This window comes from Nannobrachium achirus (genome assembly GCF_963921795.1).
Source record: "Nannobrachium achirus genome assembly, chromosome: 7".
Classification (NCBI taxonomy): domain Eukaryota; kingdom Metazoa; phylum Chordata; class Actinopteri; order Myctophiformes; family Myctophidae; genus Nannobrachium; species Nannobrachium achirus.
Genome location: NC_137816.1, coordinates 40,100,798 through 40,122,234, shown reverse-complemented (window position 1 = coordinate 40,122,234; position 21,437 = coordinate 40,100,798). Strand labels below are relative to the sequence as shown.

General features: G+C 40.0%; 1 protein-coding gene across 1 annotated transcript; it reads left to right on the top strand.

Annotated features, from left to right (window-relative positions):
- Positions 1 to 688: 688 nt before the first annotated feature.
- Positions 689 to 9,620, top strand: nae1 (nedd8 activating enzyme E1 subunit 1). Its single transcript, XM_080729436.1, has 20 exons — positions 689 to 787; positions 1,916 to 2,019; positions 2,700 to 2,760; positions 2,845 to 2,875; positions 3,543 to 3,614; positions 3,843 to 3,922; positions 4,298 to 4,407; positions 5,066 to 5,175; positions 5,266 to 5,328; positions 5,428 to 5,491; positions 5,715 to 5,806; positions 6,064 to 6,123; positions 6,333 to 6,466; positions 7,272 to 7,347; positions 7,439 to 7,478; positions 7,815 to 7,901; positions 8,086 to 8,178; positions 8,988 to 9,102; positions 9,236 to 9,285; positions 9,392 to 9,620. The coding sequence occupies exons 1-20, from the start codon at positions 705 to 707 to the stop codon at positions 9,499 to 9,501; spliced, it is 1,635 nt and encodes a 544-aa protein (XP_080585562.1). The 5' UTR covers positions 689 to 704; the 3' UTR covers positions 9,502 to 9,620.
- The last annotated feature ends 11,817 nt before the right edge of the window (positions 9,621 to 21,437 follow it).

The window sequence follows — 21,437 nt, the reverse complement described above, 5'->3', positions numbered from 1 at the left end:
AGTGGTGGAAAAAGTACTAAAATAATTTAATTAAGTCAAAGTATCAATAGGCCTACTGCAATGTAGAAATAGCCTAGGCCTACTCTTTTACAAGTAGGCTAGAAGTCCTGGATTCTTAGCATAGTAGTAAAATTACAAAAGTACTGGCATCAAAAATGTACTTAAGGTACCAAAAGTAAAACTACTCCTTATGCAGAATGTCCCATTTCAAGTTTTCAAATGTACAAACATCTTTGGAAAATAGCAGATCTACAAGCCCACAATGTGTTGCGATGTGAGTCCGCATTGTGAGCTTGTAGATCGGCTATTTTCAAATGGCCAGAATTAATATATGGCTGAAGTGGATAATGTACGTTTTGTAATAGTAATCAATATCTACAAAGTAACTGGTAACCTTAACCCTAATATCCTAACCCTAACCCTGTGCTTTTTTTTACCTCACAGAATAGAGCTTTAGATGTTTAACCTAAAGAATACAAAATAGAATAAAAACGTAATAAATAAATGTTTAGTTTAGTTAGTAGTGTTTGTGACTTGTCGTTTGCTTTTACTGCTGTATATTTTTGCTCAACTGCCTTTTCCATTGATAAAAAAATATATAATAAAAAATATATCAAAGACAACGTCCAACTCTAAAAGTGGTCTAAATACTCCACCTAGTGGCCAAATGTGTGTCGAATGTACCGTTTAGAACGGTCAGATGCATGTGTGTAAGGCTTCCCTGTGTAGAGCTTACCATGGCAGCCACCAAAGCATCAAAAGAACAGAAATACGACAGACAACTCAGGTAAAATTTACAACGGCGTTGCTTTTATGTATAATCTCTACGTTTTTATATGAATGTACTACTATGTATTCCCATAAATAACGTTAACTTTGCTGGGCATTTGTTTTGACAGCCCAGGACAACGCTAGCTAGCTAACCGTCGTTATGAATGATATTAGCTCACTAGCTAGGCATCTTTCATCACCCGGCAATTATGAATTTAACGTGACGATTTTTGACAAATAGCATGACGGATGAGATAACCCTTTTACTGTAGTCATGGTATGAAGCATGGAAGGTGTTTCGTGGTATAATGGTAAAGGTAAAGGTGAAAACAACTGCATGTCACTACTCACTAGATGGCAATGCATAACAACAGTGATGGACAAACTATTCCAGTACTTGAGTACAAGGCATACTTATGGTCAAATATTTCACTACAAGTGAAAGTTGAATAATAGTGAAATTAACAGATCTACAATATCATAACGCGCCACATCGTGACATGCTGTGAGCTTATAGATTGGCTATTTCACTATACTATTTGAAATGCAGTTTTAGTGGTTAATTCATATAATACTAGTTGTTTCCCTTCCTAGGAATTCATTGGAGTCAAAAGTACAATATTTGTTTCCAAGTAAAATACAGACGCTTAAAAATATACTTAAGTACAGTACTCATACTCAACTAAATTTACTTTAGTGCAAGGATCTTCAACAGGGGGTCCGGGACCCCTAGGGGGTCCTCAGAGTTACTACAGGGGTCCACTTGAACCCTAGTGTCCATATTCAGAGAACTTTAGCCAAAAATAGCAGATCTACAAGCTCGTAGATCGGCTATTTTTGGCAAGGAGGTTTGGTGTAGAGGGGAAAAAGAGCAGACTAAGTACAGAGTGGAAGGTCAAGTTTATTAAGTATTGACGGTTCAAGTGGTTAAATATCTGAAAACACAAATTGACATGAATCCAAAATACACTGATGAGTGATGATTGTGCTGTCAAACGATAAAATAAAACTAAAGTATATGGTATCTTTGGGTCCTTGTTTCATCGCTCTCTCTCGACTAGGGGATCCTTGGGCTGAAAACGTTGAAGACCCCTGCTTTAGTGTCCATCACTGATGATAACACATTGATTTGATGTCCTTTCAGACTGTGGGGTGACCATGGTCAAGAGGCCCTTGAGAATGCACATGTGTGTCTCATCAACGCTACTGCAACTGGGACGGAGATACTGAAGAACCTTGTCCTTCCAGGTGAATGTGGTTTATATTTATTTGATGATACATTTAAAAGGGTGTTTCACTTAAAAACACTGAAGTTCTGAGTTCATTTTAGCATCTAGCTTCAGGTTTTTGTGTGCAGTCTTATTAAAAGTTGCTTGATTCAATATTTAGATATTTATATTAATTTGATCAGACACGCCCCCTCCTATTATATAGCCCCTCTCAGGACCCCAGTTACCTTTTTTGTCTTGGGGAAGACGGTAACCAGGGTCGCTTGCCAGTCCGTTCACTCTCCCTGATACGCACGGGTACCACTGTCTGGTCACGGACAAATATAACGTGTTGCTGAGATTCTTCAAAGATACCAAGAACTGCAGTAGGCTACCGCGGAAACGCGTGTTAATCATCATAATCTTCTTTTCCTCCCTTCCCATGTCTGGTGTTAAGGGAGCGTTTGGATATGTAGACTGGGAGAGGCGGGAGCGCACTCATGTGTTGGTACCAGTGCGCTCCCGCCTCCCCGTGAACATATCCGGGGCTCCCTAACGCTGGGAAGTGAGGAAAGTAAGCTACATTTTCAAAAATAGATTAAAAATACTACCCGTGCGTATCGGGGAGAGTGAATACATATCTTCTTTTTTTTATGAAACAATTATTAATGTCACATGACTCTTCTTGCTAGATTACAATAAAACTATTGTTGTTCATAGGCATTGGAGCTTTCACCATCGTTGATGGACACATAGTTTCCGGGGAAGATGTCGGGAACAAGTAAGGCAGTGGTTTTGATGTCACTTTTTGCAGCACTGTGGTGTGTTGTTCTGACTGAATATGTATGACACTCCTCTCTTTCAGCTTTTTCCTCAGCCACAACTGTATAGGAAAGGTATGTTCTGCTGATATCAATATACATTTTCTTATGTAGCATAAGCATTGTCTGTTCTTGATTTTCCCCCTTGGGATAATAAATCTATCGGTCGATAATTAAACATGTCTTTGTTTTGACCTCTGTCTCTTTCCTAGCCTTCCTTAATTTCCTACGTAAAACACAATAAGATACACTAAGTATCAGGGTTCCCACGGTCATGAAATTCCTGGAAATATTTTGAAATTAGAAAAATATTTTTCCAGTTCTGGAAAAGTTTAGAAATTGATCAAGGGTCCTAGAAGGTCCTGGAAAAAATAGCTACAGAATGCATTGTTTTTGGTTATTGATTTTGTTAACTAATTTACTGCCACCGTAATTGAGGGTTCCCCGCCACAATTTTCGTACCTTTTGATGTGGGCACGTGCATGCCATGTCCATGTGCACGATCCGCATGCACGCCACAGTCCGTTTGCAGCGTGCACGCTGTGTTTTTGCTACCCTGCCTGTCTTTGGGCATTGCACATAGGAGTAAGCAACTCGTTATTTCGCTGCCTTATTGTTACGGTAAATAGTCCTGGAAATTGGGTTAAATATTCTGACATTTTTGGGAAATTCTTTGGTAAAAATGTGTGGGAAGTATTTGTGTACTATTGGTTCAAGTGCTGACCTTACTTTTATCTCTCAGAACAGAGCACAGGCTGCCACTGAACTCTTACAAGAGCTGAACAGTGATGTCTCTGGAAACTTTGTAGAGGAGGTTGGTTGTTTCTGTTACTCAAGAATGTAAACAGCCATCTTGTTTTGTATCCTCAGTTTAGAATAAGTTGTTATTTGGCGGCAACACTTGCCCATTTGATTGTTTTATGCATGTACATTTGTTTTATGCAGATGTGTTCATTGGCTTTTTCATGTTACCATAATTTCTATTTAGCTAATAAATGAGTGTACGCTCATGGCCTATATTTATCACCTGTTTCTCCTGCAGACTCCAGATAAGCTCCTGGACAATGACCCAGAGTTTTTTCACAGGTTCAGCCTGGTTATCGGTGTTCAGTTGCCAGAGAGGTATTGTAAAGATCTGTTGTATACTTCTCATGATTTTGATTATAATAACAATGCATTTTGAGAAATGAAAGTACCTTAGTGCCTATCTCAGTAGTTTGCCTTTACTTGTCAACTTACTATTATTGTGAGCCACTCTGGATAAGAGTGTCTGTTTTTTTCTGCCCCATTTTTCTTTTTACATAATTTTATTATAGATATAAATGACTTTATTATATAGTCATTTGAGCTGCATTCTATGTATGAAAAAGGCTGTACAAATGAAGATTATTGTTATCTTGTAAGGTTGTGTAAGTAATCCTTTGTGAAAGCTTTGTAAAGAGATTAAGTTCTCTTTGAGTAGTTAATAATTGTTATTTGTCTATATTGTTTCAACAGCACATGCCTGAGGCTCGGTTCAGTACTGTGGAGCACATGTGTACCTTTCCTAGTTTGTAAAACATATGGCCTAGTCGGCTACATGAGACTAGTGGTGCAAGAGCACACAGGTGAGTTGCTGTAAGTCAGTGGTTCTCAAACCACTCAAAAATAAATATATTTGAACTGGGGACCCCCACCAAGACAAGCACTTTGAATTGTAGGTAATACATTTACGGTGACTCGGTTCCACAGATAAATATTGTGAAAATAGCCAAACTACATGCTCACAACGCCTCGCACTGCGAGGCGTTGTGAGCATGTAGATCGGCTATTTTCACAATGTTCGCCTCTTGCTTACTTAATATTTGGCCAGTTTGGTATTAAAACTGTCTTGAAAGTCCTTAAATTGTCACTTTATAAATGTGCAGATACCATGTATACACTTATTATTTGTGTTGGTTTGTTTACCGTTGACCCCACAAAATAATTTGGGGACCCCACTTGGGGTCCTGACTCCCAGTTTGAGAACCACTGCTCTAAGTACCTATCACAAGTGGTTCTCTTGGTGGTATCTTTACTCTCAAGATACAGTACATTCAACAACAATTGTAACAGTTTGCATAAGGTTAATACACTTAATACAATGAATGAATCTATGAAAGCTACATTCGTTCATTCATTCATTAATTTATAGAGGTGAATAATAGATAACTACTGTATATCAATTAGATCCATACAGATAGACATGTGTATTTAAATCTAATGCGTTTCCATCTCCTACTTCAGTGGTTGAGTCTCACCCAGACAATGCCTTGGAAGATCTGCGGTTAGACCAGCCATTTGCTGCCTTAAGAAACCACATCCAATCATATGACCTGGACAGCTTTGAGAAAAAGGTATGTGTTTGTTTATGTCTGCTTTGTGAGTCAATGAGTAAATTCTGGACAATTTATCACATTACTGATGATTTCTCTCTGGGCCAATAGGATCATAGTCACACACCATGGATTATTATTGTTTCCAAATTTTTGGAGAAGTGGCTCGCTGAGGTATAGTAAAATTTCTGTGGCAACATATCAACGTTTGATACCCTAATTTTGTCTTTATACAACAATGAAATGTAATGTTTTGCTTTTTGTTTCTTCTAGCACGATTATCAACCACCAAAGAATTACACAGAGAAGGAGGCCTTGAAACAGCTGATTCGGCAAGGTATATTTATTTAGTGCCCTAGTCTTTATTTGCTTAGGTGCTTTCAACCTGCGTCACTAAATGATCCCCCCTTTTTTTTCCTTTCTTTCTTTCCTTCCTCCCTTCCTTCTGTCCATCATTCCTTCTTACTTTTAATTTATTCATCATAGCATTGCAAAGCTGTGTTGGTATGGTATCATGGGTATTTTGAATCAGTTTAACTTGCATATGCCTTTTTCTTTAGGGATGTTTAAGAATGAGGATGGTGTCACCGTAGATGAAGAAAACTTTGAGGAGGCCATCAAGAACGTCAACACCGCTTTAAACCCTACCAAGGTGACCACATCCAATACCGTTTCATTAGGTGATAATCAAAGTGAAAGACTGAGGTGTGCCTACATTTCTTTTAAGCCTGATATACACTTGGTTGCACGCCAATGTCGCACACCGAAGATAGTTCTAGACCCTTGCAGCACGGCAAAATGCCTGTGTGCAACCAAGTATAAGTCGGGCTCCAGGTTGTTGACACAGTTCTTCAGGGCCACAAGCTAAATTAGACTGCTGCACACCAACCTCTTATCTTATCTCCGCAGATTCCTAGTGAATTGGATGACCTCTTGAATAGTGATCAGTGTAATAACATCACGTCACAGGTACGTTTTTATGATCATCAACATTTTTCCTTACATCAGTTCAGTTGTACACAAATGCCGCAGCAGCGTAGGTGGGCATGAACACATATCTCTTGAGATAACACTTAGATAAATAAAGATCTTTGCCAGGGGAAATTAATGAACCACGAAAGGCACATTGTAAATGCAGAGCTATTGTTTGTGTGCATGTTTGTATGTGGAAATACCAGACCTCGTCCTTCTGGGTGATGCTGCGAGCTGTCAAAGAGTTCATTCAGAATGAAGGCACTGGTAACCTGCCTATGAGAGGGACCATCCCGGATATGATTGCAGACTCCCAAAAGTTCATCAACCTCCAGAATGTGTAAGTGTGTCCAATTGATCATTATGTTCCTGATTGAAAGCAATTGATAGCCTTTGCAGAAGGCATCGGATCAGAAACTCATTTATTTTAGTTGCATTAGGGTTGAGCACATGGATCAAAACAAACAGAAATTGCCATTACCACAGATGTATTGAGGGAAGTGGCATACTTCATATGCAGTAGCATCCAGTGATTAAAATCTGTGCTTGTTAATCATTTACTGCCATATCCTGAGTTATTCCCGTTGTTCCAGGCCGCTACGCCCGAGTTTCCAGAGTTATTAGATTAATTAGATATAATTCAAAACAATCAAAAATCGCATCGCCGATCGGCCTTTCCTAAGTGCTCCAAAAACAGTGCTTTCGGGTTTGGGACCGGAAACGGATATGCTTTTTGAGGACTGGCCATAAGTCCTACGTCTCATTAGTCCTACATCTCATTAGTCCTACATCTCATTAGTCCTACATCTCATTAGTCCTACTTTGGTTAGGGTTAGATTTTATGGTTATGTTTAGGCATAGTTTTACTGAGGTTAGGGGGGGATAACACGTTTCTCTGTGTTAATCTCCCATGCATTCACTTCTTGTTACGCAACACTGCAGCTGGCGCAGCACCACAAGCATGGATTATACTGGGATCTTTTATGTTTGCGAGCTGACCACGGCGTGAGCACGAATCGCCGTTTTCTAATGGCAGTGAATTAGTTAAGACAGGGGAGCTACTAGCCAGTGTCCCTTAGACAAACACAGGACATGCTTTGTGTGTAATATGTTGCTGCTGTGTTGAAATCAAGTGTTGTTTCCAGTTACAGGGAAAAGGCCCTACAGGATACTACGGCTGTGTCCAAGCATGTAGAATGTATCTTGCAGTCTGTGGGAAAGGTATGTTGTCTGTCTGACCTGTTTAAGGATTCAGTTCATTTTGGACAAACGTGATTTTCAATTAAAATGGTTTACCGTTCTTTCTCACTAGCCACCGGAGAGCATCTCTGAAAAGGACATCAAACTATTTTGTAAGGAAATATTGCATGCACCAACAAACCACCCCTTCCATTTGTGTGTGCAGATATGTTTGGAGAGAAACTCTCCAGACGCCTGCACGCGCAGGCGTGTTAATTTTGTGAATTATGTAAACTGCCACTGCACTGCACCTTGCATGTAAATCAAATGTTATTGATTGAGCTCTAATTCAAAGCACCATTTCAATCAGATATTTCCATAGTACAGTGGCGCAGTTGTTTGGGTTTTTTGAAGGTATTCATTTCCTGCTGCGAACTGCTGCGGTGCATTTAAAGACAACAGCTTGTGGTCTGGCTGTATATAGTACTGTACATGTTTCTTGTGTTCAGGTAAAAATGCATCCTTCTTGAGGGTGGTGCGCTGCCGGTCTCTTGCAGAGGAATACAGCGTGGATTCAGTAAATAAAGATGAAATCAGTAAGTTGGAATGTAACCCCCTACGCCTCTACAGTTCATCTGCCTTTCTTTTTAGTCAATCCTTATCAATTTAGCTTCAGTCCATTTGTTTTTGCACTTGCTATTACTCATAACCAGCTTGAGCAAAACCGCTGAAGCTAATCTACATATTGTTTTGTGATGTTTGTATCTTTTGTCTCCCCAGCCTCCTGTATGGACAATCCAGACAGTGAGATGGTCTTCTACCTCATGCTGCGCTCTGTTGATCGCTTCTTCCAGCAGCATTCCCGCTACCCAGGTTAGACTTCTGTGTTGTGTCTACTGTCTAAACAGAGCCCCTTTCATATCCACTCCACACCTACAACACTGTCACACAGGGAGAAATATGGGCTCCTATGCGCAACAACAACATAGTGTTGTCGTCATAATTTTTTTCAGCTAACTTCTGACATTCACTCCTACCCCACAAGGCAAAGGGATTTTCCTTTCTGTAGTACTTCAAAACATCAATCATTTATCAAATTTAGAGGCCCTTATTTGTGGAACTGTCTAGATGCTTCACTTAAGTCATCAATATCATTGTCAGTATTCAAAAAACATCTAAAGCTATATCTTATTCCTTCCTTACTGTAGTCCACATTATTTAGTTTACTGATGTGTTATCTTTCTTTGTTCTTTTTTCTTTTTCTTTTTTTTTCTTCTTTTTTTTTGGTTATTTTGTGCAGTTTCTGTGTTTTTTATTGCACAGCTGCTCCCCTTGTTGTATTTTATTGTATTGTTCTCATTGAACTTCTGTTATAAAATCGGTTATTTAATGAATTTTTCCAGTAAGGGAAGGATTCCAAATAAGCCTGATGGCTTCTTCCTTTCCTCGCACTGTATTTTGTTCCCATGATATTTATTGTTACATTTTTTTATTCGATGTGCTAATAAACTAAACTAAACAAAACACTGTAAAACGTCAGGGGTCAGACTTTGGCTGTTTATTTGTGTTTGTGTTGATGTTCATGGGCTTCTATGCACAACAACACCACTGTAAAACTTCAGGGGTCAGACTTGGGCTGTTTAATTTGTGTTGATGTTCATATGTGTGTCCTCTCTTCCCAGGGGTTTACAATTACCAGGTGGAAGAGGACATAAGCAAGCTGAAGCTGTGTGTGAACAGTCTGCTGCAGGAGTACAGCCTGAACGTCAACATCAAAGATGATTACGTCCACGAGTTGTGAGTTCTTGTCACTACTACGGTATTGATGGATAGGGCAGTCCCTGCTGACTGCCACATTGCAAATTTCCTTTGTGTCATTTTATCCTCAAAACTGATGAAATTGTCTCTCTTTTCTTTTTGTAATCTGTAGCTGTCGTTACGGTGCTGCAGAGCCACACACAGTCGCCGCGTTTTTGGGAGGTGGGTCTTTCAGTATTCGTCTCAAATCCACTAAGATTCTAATCTTCACCGCTTGTAGCAACAATGCTCAGAACTTTATTTTTATTTTTTTATCCACTTGGTTTAGGCTCAGCTGCTCAAGAAGGAATCAAGATCATCACTCACCAGTTTGTACCCTTCAACAACACCTTCATATACAACGCAATGTCTCAGACGTGCGCTACCATTCAGCTATAGAAGAAAAACAAACTGTCACTAACATTTATTTGTCTGCTGGAAAGTAAAGGGTTAGGGCTATCTGCTCAAGTAGCACAAGCTTGAAGGAAAAGAGTCACAGGTTGTTATGATAAACTACAATATACACTATTCCGTTCCGTTGGGGGGGGGGGGGGGGGGGGGGGGGTGATACTATGGTAGTTGTAGTATTTTGATAGTACATGCACCTGTCATCCATCTCTAAGTGAAGGTCCTTAGTTGAGAAATCCAATAGTCTGACTCTGTTTCGTTTAGCCGTTCAAATTTCTTTTTGGAAAAAATGTTATTAATGTTATTTGTATCTGTATCTTAAACTGTGTACTTGCGTTTGTTCACAATTTCTGTATCCTTTTATTTTGCTTTCACTACAACTAACGGATGTTTTGGTTCAAAGCCTGAAAAGTAAAATGTTTGACATGCAAGAGTATTTTGATGTCTTCATTATACTCTTAGAATTAGTCAGGCAGGCAGAAACCAGCTGTCCATTTTTCAACCTCCATATATAAAAAAAATCTGTGCTATTGAACGGAAAATATTGAAGTATTAAAAAAGCGCTTTGACTAAAGCCAACTCCATTGGAACCTCAAACTGTCTGTCAAACCACCACTCCAACCTTGGAGATAACAAGTCAGATGTTGGAAAACAATCTAATTCTCCTCATTAGAATACGGTCGCACCAAAGTATGGTTGCCAGCTATTAAGCGGATGCTGCCAATGCATTTCAAAGGGAATGAAGTGGATTTTTTGAGAAATCTGCCATTTGTGGATTTCCCCCCAAATCCGCTCTATTCCAATTTTGACAGTACCCTAATTTATTATTATTATTTTTTTTTTGATAGCTTGTTTTTGCCTGACAGCAGAAAGAGTTGGAGTGTACCAAATGTTTTGCCTCTAGTTTGCTAAGTTGAGGCCCTTTTTTCATAATTGAATGAAGTCACCTCTCATGCTGAGTTGTGAGTTGAATGCTCATGTTATAAATGGGCCCCACACATTGCCATCGTGTTCGAATAAAAATGAGCTGCTAAAAGGCGAAATTGAGTTTTCTTGTTTGGATTGCAACCCTGTTACCCGGCCATCTCTGGGCTACAGCCAATGACTGTAAAACATTAAATTCTGTTCTGAAATGTGATTAGTAGACTTTCTACAATACACTATGTCTCTGTACATTTAGTTACCGTAAGTCTTAGTGTTTCGTGTTTCCTTCCAATCATAGCTCATTTCCTACTACCGGCCTTGCTACTGGGTGTTCTGCTGCTTATCTCGTGGTACAACTTAACCAAGTGGGTTAAACATAGGCCTATTTAACACTATAATGGTCATATGTCAATATGTATATTCACCCATTAACAATACATGCACCTTCTGTTAAATACTTAACAAATGTATATTCTATTTTCATAAACACAAAGTTCTTACTATGTTGTAACACTAGAGGGCAACCTTTTCCTTGTTGTGTGTTTATGGGTTTGACATACCGCACACAGTTTGTATCTGATTGCTGAGTAAATAATTCCTGAATGCTGACCCTAGCATAGAGGCTGCTGGGGTATAATATGTTGTGGGATGTCAATGAAAAGCTTGCTGTGTTGATTAGTTACCATCGAGCCGTTTCTTAATGTCCCAGTCTCAGCTGAACAGTAATGCAGAGAGGGGATTTCATTGCTAACATATGATCAGAATTCTTATTGCAGGGTCCTTTTGTTAGAGAATGTTTGTGTACAGAGGGCTATTGTTATGTAACTGTTGGGCACTGTCATGGTTTTCATTTGTTCTGTTTTGCCTGCAGAATTTGGCTGAATGGAAATTTGCCCTCAGCAGATTTTTCCTTGTAAGAAAGACACCCACCAACCAAGCCCCCGTAGCCCCTCCCGGCCTGCCATCGCCCCTCTTCCCCTCTTTCTTTCACTTCTTCTGTCTGGGGATAAAGCAGGTTGCCAAGAAGTACTCTGTACCATTTCCTAAATGAAGATTTCATCTACTGCCTTAAGATGATCATGTCTGGAATGCCAGGTTTATTAAGCCTAGCTAGAGTACCTGAGCGTCTGCGTGTACAGTTGGAAAAGGATCACAGAAGACTGTTGAAAGAAAACATCTCCAGCTCCAGTGAAATACATGAGATTATAATGAAGTTTTGCTCAGAGGTGGGGTAGATATTAAGACCCATACCTCTGGCATTACAGATACCCCCACTGGTATCGCTGTCTTTCCATTTTATCTTGTCTCTCTCGGGTGTTTCTAGGCATAGGCAATAGGCCTAGGGCACTGGTTCTCAAAGTGGGGTCCCCAACTAAATTTGTGAATATAGCATCAAAATCAATTTAACCACTTTAACCCTATAAACATCAGCTATTTGAATAATAGCAAATCTACCAGCTCACAATGTGTCAAAGACACACATGTTAGTAAGTAATTTTAACATTTTAACTACAAATCTTGTATGAGTGTCTATGACACAAAATATAAAAAAATGGGTTATATACATTTTGGGGTCTTTTACATGAAAGGTTTGAGCACTTGAATCTATAGGCCTATGTATTTTTACACCCCCCCCACCAACACACACACACACAACCCACCCATACGCTTCAGCCCTCTCAGTGGAGTCTCTTCTTAAAAAAAAGAGAAGAAGAACAGACAAAACTGTTCTCAAAGCTGTCAAACATAATATGTTATTAATTATATTGTTTACACAAATTGGTCTCTGGAACACGTCATAGGCTACGCTAATCCAAGACAGGATTCATTCATTTTCTCCATTTTGACAACTGAAATGTTGGTGTATGTCTATGTCTAATTAGTAGGCTATTGCTAATCACCAAATCCATGATAACACTGTTGTGTAGTGTGTACAGGTGTAATCAGGCCTGAATCCTATTTCAGATCTCTGCTTCAGTGGCACTGCCAATGTTTTCCAGGCAGCCATTCAGAGCTATACAATACCTGTCTGCAGGCAATTCAACTAACTAGCTTTATGTCCTGCTAAATGTGTTTAATTTGACTCCGGAAAAAATATTCTTTATTTATTTTCCTTTTTTGGCTTTATCTGTACAGTATGTAGCCTATGTATGTACTTTATGTATGTATGCATGTGCATACAGGCAATGTATACATACTTCGTGGGAAATTAAATTAACTCATAAAAGGCACCGCTCACTTCACACTGGGTGTGATTTTTTGTGTATTTCTAATAAAATGAAATGTCCAACTGTGAACTGAGACTTACAGCTGGGAAGCATGACATACTGTATTGTGTGCAACTAACAATAATAATATACAGCTGTGTCAACAGCTCAACAAATATACAAACACATAGGGCTTTAATTACCCCCATAGTGTAGCATTTGCTTCATATCATGCTCTTGACAGTGTGACTATTTCAAAAGGCCTCCATACCCTTTTTAGGCGCCACTATTGTTGGTACTGATAAGACAGAAAAATAGACAAGAGGGACTCTTTTGTGAAGCAACTTCTTTAGGGCAAGGGCCTATTGTTGTTGAACTATGTGAAAGATGTGAGTTATGGTGCACTTTGTGCTGAATTCCAAGACCATTAATGCTTTGTCTTAAAACTAGTCGTGTTTTTCAGTGATCTTTATTGAACCATCTGGATCTCAGACTTCATGTTGCCAGCCTATGACATCAGTCATAAGATGTAATTGATGTATGACACGTATCTCATATGACTCCAAAAGGTTTCAGCCCGAACAGAGCTCCATTGACTTCCATGTGTAAAAATAAATTAATGAAGGTATACTTATGGCCTACTGGCAATGTACTGTAGGCTACACTCCAGCAGTTTGTGAGATTAGCTCCAGACAGAGAGACAGACTGACCGCTATAGACTCCTGCAGAGCCATGCTGTAATAAGGCATTTGGTCAAAAGAATGCTTCATCGCATCCATGTCAGTGACTGAAAAAAGAAAATCTGTTTTAGTAGGTCCTATTGGTGTTAGTGTTATAGTCTGTATACCATTGCTGCATAATACAACGTTGTTGCTTGGTGTCACAACGGTTCTTCACCTCTTGTCGGCATGCAATACTGTAGTAGCCTATGACGGAGTATAAATTAGGATATATAAGCTTTTAAGCTATAGGCCTAGGACCTGTAGCAGTGGTGGTGCCACAGATAAAAAGCCCATTATTATTTTCTCAAAAGGACTTATTTATATACATTATTTTAAGCCTGGAAACAGCCAAGCTCTCGGTGAATCATGACCATAAAACATTTGATTCTGTTGGAAATAAATAATTATTTGAAAACAGAAAAAGAAAGGGTTGTAGCCTACGCAATAGGCCCTATAAAAAGAAATTACACAGAATCAGAAATGTATATTGGAAAAATGAATGGGTTTTCTATCTGTTGCATCACAAAATGTCCACCACTGCTATGGCCTAGGCCTAGACCTAATAGCCTAGGCCTAAAAGCAGTCTCCTAATGGCGGCCGCGACATGACCGTGTTGCTCAGCGAAAATAGGCATACTGCCTTGAGTAATGATGTGATGTTCATATTGGCATGGCCACTGACACTGCTATAACATGACTGCCGGATCTCTCTTTAATAATGTGGAGGACCAGAGCAACAAGATGATGTGGAGATTGAGAACACGTTCTCTTCACAGAGGAAGAACCCATTGCGCACACGCTGCCATTCGGTCAAGGTCTCTTGACTGATGCTTGTTTTATTTTCCGCCTCCTTCGCACACTGTGATTACTATGAGGACAGAGAGAAGTGACAAATGACCAATGGTGCAGCTAGGTGCGTCATCATAAAATAAAAATGAAAAAAAAGAAGGAAAAGAAAAACACCACATAGTCCTAAATTTATGTTGAGGAATCCTACCAGCATGGACAAGTATGCATCACTATCTGTCATGTGTTACTTTAAAAAGATATCCTTCGATGTGCTATTATCTAACCTGTGCCGTTCTTTAATTCACAACGCCTTTGATGTGGGAACCCTGTTTGCTAAGAAAACTGTTGATAAATCTGAACCAGTGACAACTTTATGAGTTGCTCCCCCCTCAGTGGAGGTTTGCATGCTGTTCTGTTGAAATTGAATGCATACATGTTAATGTTATGTAGCCGTGTGTGCTATCTGTGAGGCTGGGATTTATGATATGACGCCATATGACTTAAAGGGGAAGACCACCCATTTTCAATATTGAAATATGTCATTAATATAACTTAGAGGAGTTGTGTGGAAATAGAAAAAAAGTTCCCCGCCCTTCTGTGTTGCCTAGAACTGGAGGATTGATTTTGGGGTTTGTATTGTAAAGTACAATGTGTGATGTCATCAAGTTGTAATTTACAATACAAACCCCAAAATCAATCCTCCAGATATTCTGCAAGATAGCCCCATTGCTTAAAAGTAGTGCAAAGTGCAACTCACTTTATAGATAACCATTGTGTTGACACCATGCAATGGATAAGGATTTCATGAGAAAAATAGTGTTTGTGCAATTTTGGTGACTATTTGTGTACTGTGTGATTTGATATAGCCTTCCTCTTTCTCATTAAACGATGATTCATTCCCATAAATAAATGTGATAGAAATGTGATACGGAAAGCTTTCTTCCTTAAACTATTGAGAAATACTTTTGAGTTTTTCTGTATTCAAAGTTCATATATGGTCACAGAAACATACTGTACATCAGGATAAAAAAATATAATCTGATACAAAATAATATAAGTACACAATATGGTATGGGTGCATTAGATAATGTTAAAGTTTGTTATGGACAAGAGTGCACAATAAAGAATTAGCATTATTAGTTGAGTATACAAAAACATTTACAGACCATTTTAATGCAAATGAAATAATGAATGAAATTATACATTCACCTAAACGTTTTATTTATTTATAACTGTCTGTCTCAGAGGGTAAACAGTAGGGTACAGTCGTCTGATCATCTGCAGGTTTCCAGGTCAATCCCATGCATGGCATTGTGTTGAAATATCTGTCAACAAGACACATGAACCCTTGCATAGCAAGCAGGTTTCTTGCATTCAAACTTTGCACTGCATTACACCAATGCTGTTACCTTGCAGGTTATTGTGTTGTTGTGGCCCCTGAAAGCCTGAAATAGGTTATCTATGCCATTTGATCTTTCAAGGCTTCTGTCAATTATAAGGTTGTCTGTTGTGACAAATTATATTCATAGACATTACGACCACATCAGAGTTCTAAAACGCACCAGGTTTCCAAACCATGAATTAAGTAACTGCAACAGTGATACAATTACTATCACTATGTGTAATAAAAACCTTTTTGGTTAATGGAACCCTATATCCCTGAGTTCATCTCAATCTGAATGAATAAAGTATGAGAATTATCATGAAGAATGCTCAGGGTTTTATTTCTGGTTCTAAGGATGTCTAGATCAGTGTTTCTCAACCTTTATTCTGCATGGGTACACTTTTCATGTCCCAAGAATCCATGGGCACACCAACATAATACGGGGGTGTAAATATCGTCACTGTCGGGAAGAAACCTTGTATCTCCAAGTTTCAAATTTGTACGTTTCTTCGCAAAGTAAAGCCCTGCTTCATCATACAAGGCTGTCGCACAACAGTAGTGAAAACAAGCACACAAAGCCTCGCACCGCAAGGCGTTGTGTGCTTGTAGATCGGCTGTTTTCACTAGTTTAAATCATTTTTAAAATGATAATACAATTTAAAATGATAATACAATACTGGCTTTCAAGCAGTTTCAAGGGGCACACTTGACCCTTCTCAGGGGCACACCAAAGGTCCCTCTAGACTCGAGACTAGATCACTCAGCTGGGTCTGAGGATTCCTCACTATTTGTCCAGCCATGCCAACGATTCTGGCAAGCCTACTCCTTAGTCTGCAATTGAGGTTGCCAAGCCATGATGTAAGGTTAAACGTGCACACTCTCGACAAGAGCCGTGTACACAGATTCTAAAATGAGTTGGCTTGCGTTAAGGCTGTTGAGTCCTCTGCGAAGATCAAGCTGCTGTGAGCATTTCGAGAATTCTGTGTTTTCAGAAAAACTCGATTTACAATCCAAAACGACTAAAGTACTTTAAGTTGTCTACAGTTCCAGCAGGTTGACTATTAAGTATAGGCTAGTGCCTTTAAGACATCCCGATTAGTCATCAGTTCTTTAGTTTTACCAGTGGTTCTCAACCTTTTCAGGCCGCGACCTCCAAAATAATCATATTTTAACTGGGGCCCCCCCACCCTGAAGAGCACTAAGAGTTGAGGCGTTACATTTTGTATAACACGGTTCTATTGTGAAAATAGCAGATCTACATCCTCACAACGCCTTGTGTTGCGAGGCATTGTGAGCATGTAGATCGGCTATTTTCACAATTTCTGCCTCTAATATTTTGACAATTTGACCAAGGTTTAATTTTTCATTTTATAGGTATTAAAAAATTGTCACTTTAGAAATGTGTAGATACCCTCTATACACTTAAACTTAAGTTAATCATCTGGGTACCCCCCAAAATAATTTGGGGACCCCCCTGGGGGTCCCGACCCACAGGTTGAGAACCACTGCTCTACACCACTACTTTGACACCATATTTTGAGCTTCTGTGTGGGTCAGATAAGCCTCTTAACTTCAATAAAAGTTATCAGTAGGCTATACTTGTACAAACTGTAGCATTGTTCCTGGATTATGATTTAATTTGTGTACAAAGAAAACAATACAGGGTATAGAACACTATTCTTGACACTGATTTTTTTGTGGTCGGTCGGAGAGGAAGTCTCTTATCCAAAGAATGAGGCCACTGTTTTAACTCCAAGTTCAAAAGAATGAGTTTTCATTGTATTGAAAGCAGAACTAAAATCTAAAAACAGCACTCAAACATATCCTTTGGGTTGCTGAAGATGTGTTGTAACACTGTTAAGCAAGAATAAGATTTTAGTCTGTTCCTCTTTATAAGCAAACTGAAGTGAGCTAGCAACAGAGGAGGTTATTCATTAAAACTTTAAAACTTTAAAACGTTAAGACACGGTGAAGGTACAGTATTTACTGAAACTGCCTAGTAAAAACCTCTTTTAATCTTTTTAAAAGGACAGTCTGTTATAGCTTGATTGATTGATTGATTGATTGATTGATTGATTGATTGATTGATTGATTGATTGATTGATTGATTGAAGACTTTATTAGAAGTTTGTATAGGAAAAGGTACAGTTTCATGATGGTACAGTTCACTGGTACAAGGTCTACTAAAAGGAGATCCATGAAAAGACTACACTTATTTCCACAGGAAACCATTAAAGTATCTCATATAACATTGAATGACAGACGAATAGAACACAGTACTATGTACTAGCGCCACCGTGATGCTAATTTGAAACATTTGAGGTGGTCTTCCTTGGCCTACTGGGAGTGAGTGTCCAAAGTGTCATGATAATCAGTCCAATGGTTGCTGAGGTTAGCTGGTCACACAGACACACGGACGGACGGACACACAGACGGATACAGTAGATGGATGGACAGACAGGGCGAAAACACAATTCCTGCCTCCGAGCCGTTCCAGCCTGAAACATTCAGTTTACTAGCAAAGTATTGGCTGGTATTTGCAGAGAATTCCTGTTCTTTTACTTGCCCTGCCCACAGTCCATTGGGACGTTCCCAAGCTTATTTCACACTATCTGTGTTATGCAGTTATTTTCATCTCATGTTTTTGTTTCGTTCAGATTTAGCTTTTCAATATCTCTACCCTTAATTGTCTCCTTTACATATGTACTAGTTCAATGTCAACACTGCATAAAGCAAATTACCTTTCTCTTCAGCTCTTTTATTTAAAACATTTTTATTTCTTGGAAAAATCCTGATAGTTTTGGTGTCAGAAGCAAGTGTACCATTCGGTATCCTATAGACAGTCTCTGATTTAATCATCGCTCCTTTCGGACCATACTTGGTCGCAGGTTCCTTTCACTTCACAATAAGCCCTACTTAGGCAAAAGGTGAGCAACATTGTGGTCTGATCTCCCATGGGGTGGTCTACTCTGCATACAGCATTAAGTATCTGGGAGAGCCTATTCCCAAAGCAAGGATCCAGTGTACGGGTAGAGCGAGTGGGACAGTGCACTGCTGAAGGTTGGGCATGTGTCCAGATAGCTTGCAAGTATTAAAACATTCAAGGACAAAAACAGGTTGATCCAGAGACAGATTGAGCAAGAGAGTGCATTGTAGTAACTCACTATAGTCTCTCACTCTGAGGCTGCTTTATTGTCCAGGCCAGGTATATGGGCCTATAGGCAAGGATTGTATAGGGCAAGGCCAGCAATCTGGCCCAACTCACACTGGAGCTAGAATGGTGTGAAACCGTTGAAGTAGTTCATTTATGTTATTACTATCGAGTCATTAATAAATAAAAGAAAATAGATCCCCTTTGTATTTCTGACCACTCCTTCCTCCACCTCCTCTATTGCAATCACATATTATCAAGGCTGCAGCCTCCCACCCCCACTCGCAGCAGCTTTATCTCCCGTCACAGGGGAAGCTGGACAATGGATGAGTGTGTGTGTGTGTGTGTGTGTGTGTGTGTGTGTGTGTGTGTGTGTGTGTGTGTGTGTGTGTGTGTGTGTGTGTGTGTGGCTGGATTGTTAATGCTAAAATCAATCACTGAATCAGAAACACTGACTCGACAGAAGGGCCACATTGCCAGCGATTATGTTTTTATTCTCTCACCGGTGGCTTCTGAGAGGGTGATGAAGGGAGTTGGGGGAGGGGAAATGAGGGAGGAGAGGAAAGGAGAGCAAAAGAAACAGATGGGGAGCAAGCACTAGGTGCCTTTTTCTTTTTAATATGAATGCATTGCTGTGATGAAATTTAGAACATTTCCCCAAAATGAAAAGCTTGTAGATCTGCTATTTTCACTATAATTTAGGTAGGGCATAATTAATCTCTCGAGACAGCCTCAGAGTCGCTACGCTTCTTCAAAGGAAGAGAGACAGACCGAGTGGGCGTCGCCCTTTCTTCGATCTGGGTTCCCAGATTGGGCATAATTGGTTAATTATAACCAATACTTTTGTACATTTTGATCCCTGATAGATATGAATTTATGATACATAAATGTATGACACGTGATGATCGGCTCATATGACCATAAAGGTATATTATGTGAACTACTGTCTGGACTTACAGTACAGGTCATTGTTACCCTGACTACGAGACCATGTTTTGGTTATTCTGTGAGTTCTGGTGGAAAGTTACTAGTGAAGAAACTATTGTGTTCTTGATATGGGAACCAATCAATCCCACGCCCCTGTATGCCTAACTGTATTCTCATATATACTGTATGTCTGACCACCATTTTAGGAGAGAGAGAGATAGAAAGCTGCCACGATTTGGTATGCTCACTGTTTTGTCCTCTTTGTCTGACTCTCTTCAAATACAACAATTTATTGATATAGTCCTTTGGCTGTCTCTGAGTCTTATTTGGTTATGGATTTATTCATCCATATTTATTTGATTTAACAATCCCAAATGTCCCTTATTAGAAAGTCAAAAGTAGGACATTTCTATTTAAAATGTGGAGAGAAAGCCCAAAGAAAGGAATACTCCAAAAAGCACTCAAGTGAAAGTACTTTAGTTACTGTCCACCACCAACAGATGATGTATCCCCCCTGTCCCACTCTGAAACTGGAGAGAACACTCCCCTCCTGTGAGGCTGTGCTTTGTAAACAAATCATAAAGACGGAGAGAGAGGGTTGAGCTGTTGCAGGAGGGAGAGAGAAAGTTGCTTCAAAAGCTGAAAGCATACACTCCATACTTCATCGTACCACCATTTTGCTCTGCGAACATAACAGATTTATGAGTGTAAAACGTGACACGGCGGGGGTGGGGTTGGAGCATGATGCCTTCTGATGGCTCACGATTATTAGTTTGAGATATTTACCTGGCCGCGGTCCAGCCAGCTCAGCCCTCGCCTCTTCATGGGGGCCAGGAGGAGCTGAGCTGAATTAAAACAGGCCTGCTAGAGTGGAGCACAGCGGAGGGCTCGGTGTGTTTACTGTGAGACTGCAGGAGACCTGCATACTTTAACCCTCACAGGGTTCTGCTGAGGGGCTCCAAATCCTTCCCACTACCAGATGGAGTTGAAGGCAGTTCTATAGTGTGACTGTGAACACTGTATACATGTAGGCTAGAAGCATGGAGAAAATTCAAGGAAACACGACGGCTCGGGCACGGTATGGTTTGGCTCAAAGGACGAGGACCAGTGCTTGTCAGAGTCATGAAGGATGCCCACGATCAGAGGCAATCCCTGGCCTCCTTCAAAATTGGTCTGAAAAGTCACCTTCAGGCGGCTGCTACTCGAGACTTGTAAATAGACTAAGCCCACATGTTTCCACCCCCCCCCCCCCCCCCCTTTTCTCCCAATTTTTCTGCTTTGGTAATTGATGTTATCCTATGCGTACTGTAGTATCCGTCTGTCTTTCAATGTTATATGAGAAACATAAAGTGGTTCCTGTGTAAATAAGCCGTAAAGCTTACTAGGATCTCCTTTTAGTTGACCGTGTACCAGTGATTTGTGCTGTGATGAAACTGTACTTTTTTCTATTGCAAACTTCTAATACATTCTTCCATCAATCATAAAACATGATGGTTGTGAATGACGAGGGTTGAGGATGTTTATATGCATATAAATGCTCAGGCTCTGGATGGCTGCCCTCCTCCCCAGCATCAGGGTGTGGAGCTCTGCAGTGTTGCTGGCTGCATGCACTGTCACCACCACTACGTAGGTGGTGCGCCTCCTTCCCCTCCTGGCCGTGCCTTGGCTTGGCTCCCACAGCGTCAGTGGGCTCACCATCAGTTCCGGGTGCCTGCAGTGCCCAGCCAGTCCTCATATTTCTCTCTCTGACCTTGTCCATGACCCGTGGGAGGCCCCATGGAGGTCCACGTTTCCGATGGGGTCGTCCCATGTCACACCATGTGC

What these genes read in the sequence shown, in the direction of transcription:
- nae1 (XM_080729436.1), top strand. Translation starts at nt 705, where the DNA reads ATGTGTGTAAGGCTTCCCTGTGTAGAGCTTACCATGGCAGCCACCAAA. An exon ending in GAAGAACCTTGTCCTTCCAG is followed by an intron (nt 2,020 to 2,699) that starts GTGAATGTGGTT and finishes TGTTGTTCATAG; the next exon opens with GCATTGGAGCTTTCACCATC. An exon ending in AGTAAATAAAGATGAAATCA is followed by an intron (nt 7,902 to 8,085) that starts GTAAGTTGGAAT and finishes TTGTCTCCCCAG; the next exon opens with CCTCCTGTATGGACAATCCA.